This window comes from Cryptotermes secundus, unplaced genomic scaffold (genome assembly GCF_002891405.2).
Source record: "Cryptotermes secundus unplaced genomic scaffold, Csec_1.0 scaffold1000, whole genome shotgun sequence".
Classification (NCBI taxonomy): Eukaryota; Metazoa; Arthropoda; class Insecta; order Blattodea; family Kalotermitidae; genus Cryptotermes; species Cryptotermes secundus.
In genome coordinates this window covers 3,266-9,675 of record NW_019726239.1, presented here as the reverse complement: position 1 = coordinate 9,675, position 6,410 = coordinate 3,266, and the positions used below count along the sequence as shown (strand labels likewise).

The following is a 6,410-nucleotide window of genomic DNA, read 5'->3' as shown; positions in this document are numbered from 1 at the left end:
TATATTCACATAACACATTTTGGAAGCTGAATATACATTTGGCGCGATGGACCAGACTATGAAAGTATTATATATAAAGGAAGGACGCAAACTCAGCACATTAGAAATATGTTATATATGTGATACACAACGAAGAAGGGCCTACAAATGAATGATACATTTACAGAAATACATAATCCCATATTCAACATTCTAGTAAAAACACACACACCAAATAACCACACCCCTTCCGTATCTCTTCAGCCACTCACAGTATCCTCCCCTTTACCTCATACCACTCGACTCTACACAAACATACCCACATATACAGATACTCCCCAAACAAGTAGTCTAGACTGAACTGCTACAGCATAGCGACAACATGAACACAGGGAGCAGCTCGTACACACATACAGATACCCCCCAAACAGGTAGTCTAGACTGAACTGCTACAGCATAGCGACAACATCAACACAGGGAGCAGCCCATACACATATACAGATACCCCCCCAAACAAGTAATATAGACTGAACCGCTACAGCATAGTGACAGCATCAACACAGGGAGCAGCCCATACACATATACAGATACCCTCCAAACAAGTAGTCTAGACTGAACCGCTACAGCATAGTGACAACATCAACACAGGGAGCAGCTCATACACATATTCAGATACCCCCCAAACAAGTAGTCTAAACCGAACTGCTGCAGCATAGTGACAACATCAACACAGGGAGCAGCTCGTACACACATACAGATCCCCCCAAACAAGTAGTCTAGATTGAACTGCTACAGCATAGTGACAACATCAACATGGAGCAGCTCGTACACATATACAGATACCCCCCAAACAAGTAGTCTAGACGGAACCGCTACAGCATAGTGACAGCATCAACACAGGGAGCAGCTCGTACACATATACAGATCCCCCCAAACAAGTAGTCTAGACGGAACCGCTACAGCATAGTGACAGCATCAACACAGGGAGCAGCTCGTACACATATACAGATCCCCCCAAACAAGTAGTCTAGACGGAACCGCTACAGCATAGTGACAGCATCAACACAGGGAGCAGCTCGTACACATATACAGATCCCCCCAAACAAGTAGTCTAGACGGAACCGCTACAGCATAGTGACAGCATCAACACAGGGAGCAGCTCGTACACATATACAGATCCCCCCAAACAAGTAGTCTAGACGGAACCGCTACAGCATAGTGACAGCATCAACACAGGGAGCAGCTCGTACACATATACAGATCCCCCCAAACAAGTAGTCTAGACGGAACCGCTACAGCATAGTGACAGCATCAACACAGGGAGCAGCTCGTACACATATACAGATCCCCCCAAACAAGTAGTCTAGACGGAACCGCTACAGCATAGTGACAGCATCAACACAGGGAGCAGCTCGTACACATATACAGATCCCCCCAAACAAGTAGTCTAGACGGAACCGCTACAGCATAGTGACAGCATCAACACAGGGAGCAGCTCGTACACATATACAGATCCCCCCAAACAAGTAGTCTAGACTGAACCGCTACAGCGTAGTGACAACATCAACACAGGGAGCAGCCCGTATACATATACAGATACCCCCCAAACAAGTAGTCTAGACTGAACTGCTACAGCATAACAGCATCAACACGGAGCAGCCCGTACACATATCATCATAAGAAAATCAAATATGTGGTAAGCTAACAATGAGTTTACAAACACTCACAAGCTTCTCCTTATAATAAGTAAAAAACTGTTACAGATCACTTTGAATAAAGAACCTGTTGGGTGACATATAGAATAACAACCATAAGTTCCAAAAGTCAGTATAGTAAGGTCAAGACCACATGACCTAACTCATGAGAGAAGACCCCGATACGCAGGTGCCCCACACTATAGTCACTCCTACCACCTAAAAAAATCACGTCAACGCGTGGCATTCACAAAGTTTTAAAGAGATATCAAGAAATATTTCATTTCCATTGTAGTACAATTGTAATTTTTATGTTTTAATCTTTAGTCGATAATTTTTCAATTCTATTGTTTGAGTATTTTAAAATTTTAACTGAAAGATTCAATTTATGTATTTAAAAACACTCAAGTGCACAGTATGGATCCTTATTGAAGAATTAGTTGCAAATTGTTAAATGCAATTCACCAACTGAGTCTGGTATCATTGTATGCCCAATGGTGACCCATTAGAAGGGTTAACACATGTAGCATCAATAAAACCGAATGTTGATATGATAGTGTCTTCTTGCTTTTAAATGTAGAATGTTGTTGTGTAGACTGCATACTTCTGTATACATTTTATGTACCTATGTACTCCTGCTTCTACACAGTGTGGTGTGCCCAATACCATTTCACACATGCAGAAGTAGTGGCCATTTTCTGGCAAAAGCCAAACGTTTACATTGTCAAGGGATCTTGTGTGGCAACCTAGGAGATGACTCATATGGATTTGCTCATGGTATCAGGGTGGACATGTCTATTGAACTGACACTATTCTATTATTATTATTGACGCCTTTTACACACACACACATATATATAGTCACGTGTAGGAGGGTTTTGCTGGGCCATATGGAGCCTTTCTTAGTATCCTTTTTTAGCTCAGCCTTTATTGTTATTTCGTTTTAGCAGCCTATCCACTATTAACCTTTAATGTGTGGACTTCTAAATTGCCGCCAGTCCTCTGCAGCCAGTATTTAAATCACCCTAAGTAATTGACATTGCAAACTTCAAAAAAAAAAATACATATTTTCTGTTCTATGCAACATAGAAATACAAACTAAAAACAACCTGAAAGACAATAAAATATTCTAAATGTACACAAAAGAGCAATTTTTACCAACGAAAATTAACTGATGATTTTGTCATGAAATGCAAAATATAATCTTTATTATATATGTTATGAAATTCCAAAGGACTTACCCGTTGTTTTTTCTTCAACCTTGAATCATGGTTCAGACTGTACAAGAGTTTGAACTGCATCACTTCACAGTTTACAATACTCACACACTCTGACGCGCATGGAACTTCTTGAAGCAGTCCACTTCACACAAAGCAACATCACACTTTTCACAATTTTTCTTATTTAGCAAAATGCATGATGTCTTTGTTTCCCTTTGGTTGGCCAGTGTTGTGAATGTTTCACCTCCAGTCAACTCATTTGGGCCCCAGGTAACCTTNCCCCCCGAGAAACTCCACTGCCCGTGATATTTGCCTTGTGCAATTGAACAATCATCTTGGGGTAGGGGGGTTTCTAGCAAAATCTAATAAATTATGTTGATTAACAAAGCGACACTCTTCACTTATTAGTAATACTTGCAAAATAGTGATGCAGAGTAATTATAATACTAGTCGAAAAGAGTGCCAGTCCGACACTGACACCGAAAGTCACGGTGATGAAGATGCTTTTTACTCACAAAGTAATACTGGCTCAGGGGATTTAGACCTCTTCCAAGACACAAAATAAAAGTGATATACAAAGAATTATATGACAGTCTGACACTGACTTTTTAAATGATACAGAAATATTAGACAATCCGACACTGACTTCGTGACTGATAATTCGCCATTGAAAACCAATTCTTGAATACGGGACACTTCCTTGAAGGCTCTGGAAGCACTAATATGCAAGCACCGATGAATATTTCCTCATCAATTCTCGAAACAAAGCTGGGCTATATTTGGCTGACCAGGTCATAAACAGTCATATCTAAACATAAATAGTATTGAAATCAGTACCATGATAAACGATTTCATTCTTCATGACCTTAGGAGCGTTTGTTTTGGTTTCAAACCCAAGGTCACACTGTCAGCGCTCCCAAAGACAGCATGTGTCCTGCCGTATAAATATATATAGTGTGACATGTTGACCCCTACCTCCCCAGCTGCACGTAGCGGTAACGTAGCGCTCACGTAATAGGCGAGTAATCACCCCGCAACTCTCCCTGCGGTGACGTCACGAGCGGAGCCAACGTTAGCCGAGTCCCCGCAACCTTGAAGCTATGCAAAGCTAGTCAACAGTGGTGACGTCACCAAGGGGTAACAGCGTCCTAGGCTATACGCCACATCACACTAGCAACAGCAAACGGAATAAAAGCCGGCTGAGCAGCAAGCGAGAGTGAATGTGTTATCAACAGTTCTCAAGGTAGCAGCCAGCGAGTGTGCGATAGCTAAGAAGCCAGTGAGCGGAAGACTTATTGTGTGCTTTCGAGACTTAGTGAGTGCTGTAGTACAGTTATACCTGGAGTGTGTAATTCAGGGAGATTTGTATAGCTCCCGCGTTATTAGCACGTGAAGATTTTGTTGTAGGGTTTGTAAAGTGTGGAAACCCGTATCAGTGTTATAATTAATTGTAGCCGGTATTTGTAGATTGTTCAGTAAACCAATTAATGATCTCTACGGCGTATTCTGTAACGAAACACGTTACATTGGTGTCAGAAGTGGGATGAACTTAAACACGCCACAAACAATTTGTTGTGAATCAAGTATCTTACCACTACAAAATGGAGATTCAGCAGATGATGGAAATGCTGGCAAGAATTGACGCCAGCATGAAAACCGAGAAGGAAGAAAGGAGGAAAGACAAAGAGGATTTCCTGGTGAAATTAGAATCCAGTCAAGAAAAAGCAAATATCATGCTGGCAACATTATACGCCGATAGAAAAACTGATAAAGACGATATGCTGAAAGAGATGAAGGCCATGCAAGAAAATACGAAGACAGACAAAGAGGATTTAATGGCCAAATTAGACGCCAACCAAGAAAAGGCGGCGGCCGACAAGGAAGAATTGAAAGCCCTAATGCAATCTATGCGAACAGAATTGGATGATAAAATCGAACATAGAGTTGAAAACATTTTGGCTATCGTTGAACACGACAAAGAGACTCTCCGGTCAGAAATAACTGAACAGATTGAAGTGTCCCTCTGTGCGCAGACAGATAAAATCCAGGAAGAGCTAATGAAAACATGTGCAGCAATTGAAGAAACCCAACGAGATTTCCAGGCCCGGTTGGACGTAGTACAGACGAGGACCGAGCAGGGAATCACACCAACGATCGTCGCGAGCACAGCTCAGCCACCGACATTCAACGGGAATTCAACGTGGAGCGTGTTCCGGCGACAATTCGAGACCGTGGCCGAACACAACCAATGGTCGGAGTGGGAAAAATCGACATACTTAATTACTGCCCTAAAGGGTCGGGCAGCGGAAATACTGCCCGGCATTCCGGCAAATACCACTTACGAGGAAACTCTTCAGGCTCTAGAGGACCGTTTCGGGGACCAACACTTTGCAGCTGCTTACCACTGCCAACTAAGAATGAGGATGCAGAGACCTGGAGAATCCCTGCAAGACTTTGCCACGGCCATTGAACTCCTTTCCCATCGTGCCTACCCCAATCTACCTGCTGACCACATAGGAAGGGAGGCAGGAAAAGCCTTTGCATACGGAATCTGAGATGCTGATATAAAGTTCCAGCTGCTGTTGGGAGGGGATAAGACGGTAAACAAGGCCCTCCGACAAGCGCTAGAGCTGCAGGCGGTACTGGTAGCAGCCAGACCTCACGGAGATAGCACCAGGTTCCGACCTTCCCCCACCGAACGAGATGGCAATAGACAGCACCAGGACCGAAAAGAAGGACCTCCAAGAAATAAACGGGAATCGCCGGGGAAATCAGAATGGCTACCCAGAAACAACAGGGAAACAAGCTGGAGAAAGGAGCAACCGTCGCGAAACGAGCGAAGGCCGGCGGAGATGGGCGAACGCCGGCATATGCCTTAAGGCCCCCACATTATGCACTCACCGACATGACAGAGAAAGCCAACACCAGTCTGGTCACCCAGGGATGGGTCGGTGATAAGCCGTGTCAGGTGACAGTGGACACTGGAGCATACGTCATGGTAGTAAGACCGGATATCGCCGCCGGATGGCCTGAGAGACAGCCAAATCCAGATTTCACGCTGCAGACCGTGTCTGGAGGATCCCTACCCATCCTGAAAGAAGTTCTGTTGACCCTTACCCTGGGGCGCCAACCGATAACAATGTGGGTTTTCGTCGCGAATATCACAGATGAGCTCATCCTGGGACTGGACATACTGCGCGCCTATGATGCTTCAGTGGATATAGGGCGCCAAACTCTGCGTCTGGCGGAAGAAGAAGTATCGCTATGGAGTCCTGGGACAGGACCCTGTCCTTCTAGCTTAATAGTGGCAAAGGACCATGTGATACCCGCACGGAGCGAGGGAATAGTGATGGCTAGAATGGAGAATCATCTGGGAGTAGAAAATGGTCTAATAGAACCAAACCCCCAGGCCCACCAGCCTGAAGGAATCTACGTCGCCAGGACCCTTGTTCAGGACTGTCAAGAAGTACCAGTGAGGGTCATGAATGTTACCCACAAGGACCAAAAGCTCAGGAGAG

The 6,410-nt window shown here is 44.2% G+C and overlaps 1 protein-coding gene across 1 annotated transcript; it reads left to right on the top strand.

Annotated features, from left to right (window-relative positions):
* Nucleotides 1–5,075: 5,075 nt before the first annotated feature.
* On the top strand, nucleotides 5,076–6,399 carry LOC117282280 (the record flags this gene model as incomplete). The annotated part of the gene is made up of 2 exons (XM_033751332.1): nucleotides 5,076–5,569; nucleotides 5,616–6,399. A coding segment is annotated over exon 2 (731 nt), but the record flags the coding sequence as incomplete, so codon positions are not given.
* Between the last annotated feature and the right edge of the window lie 11 nt (nucleotides 6,400–6,410).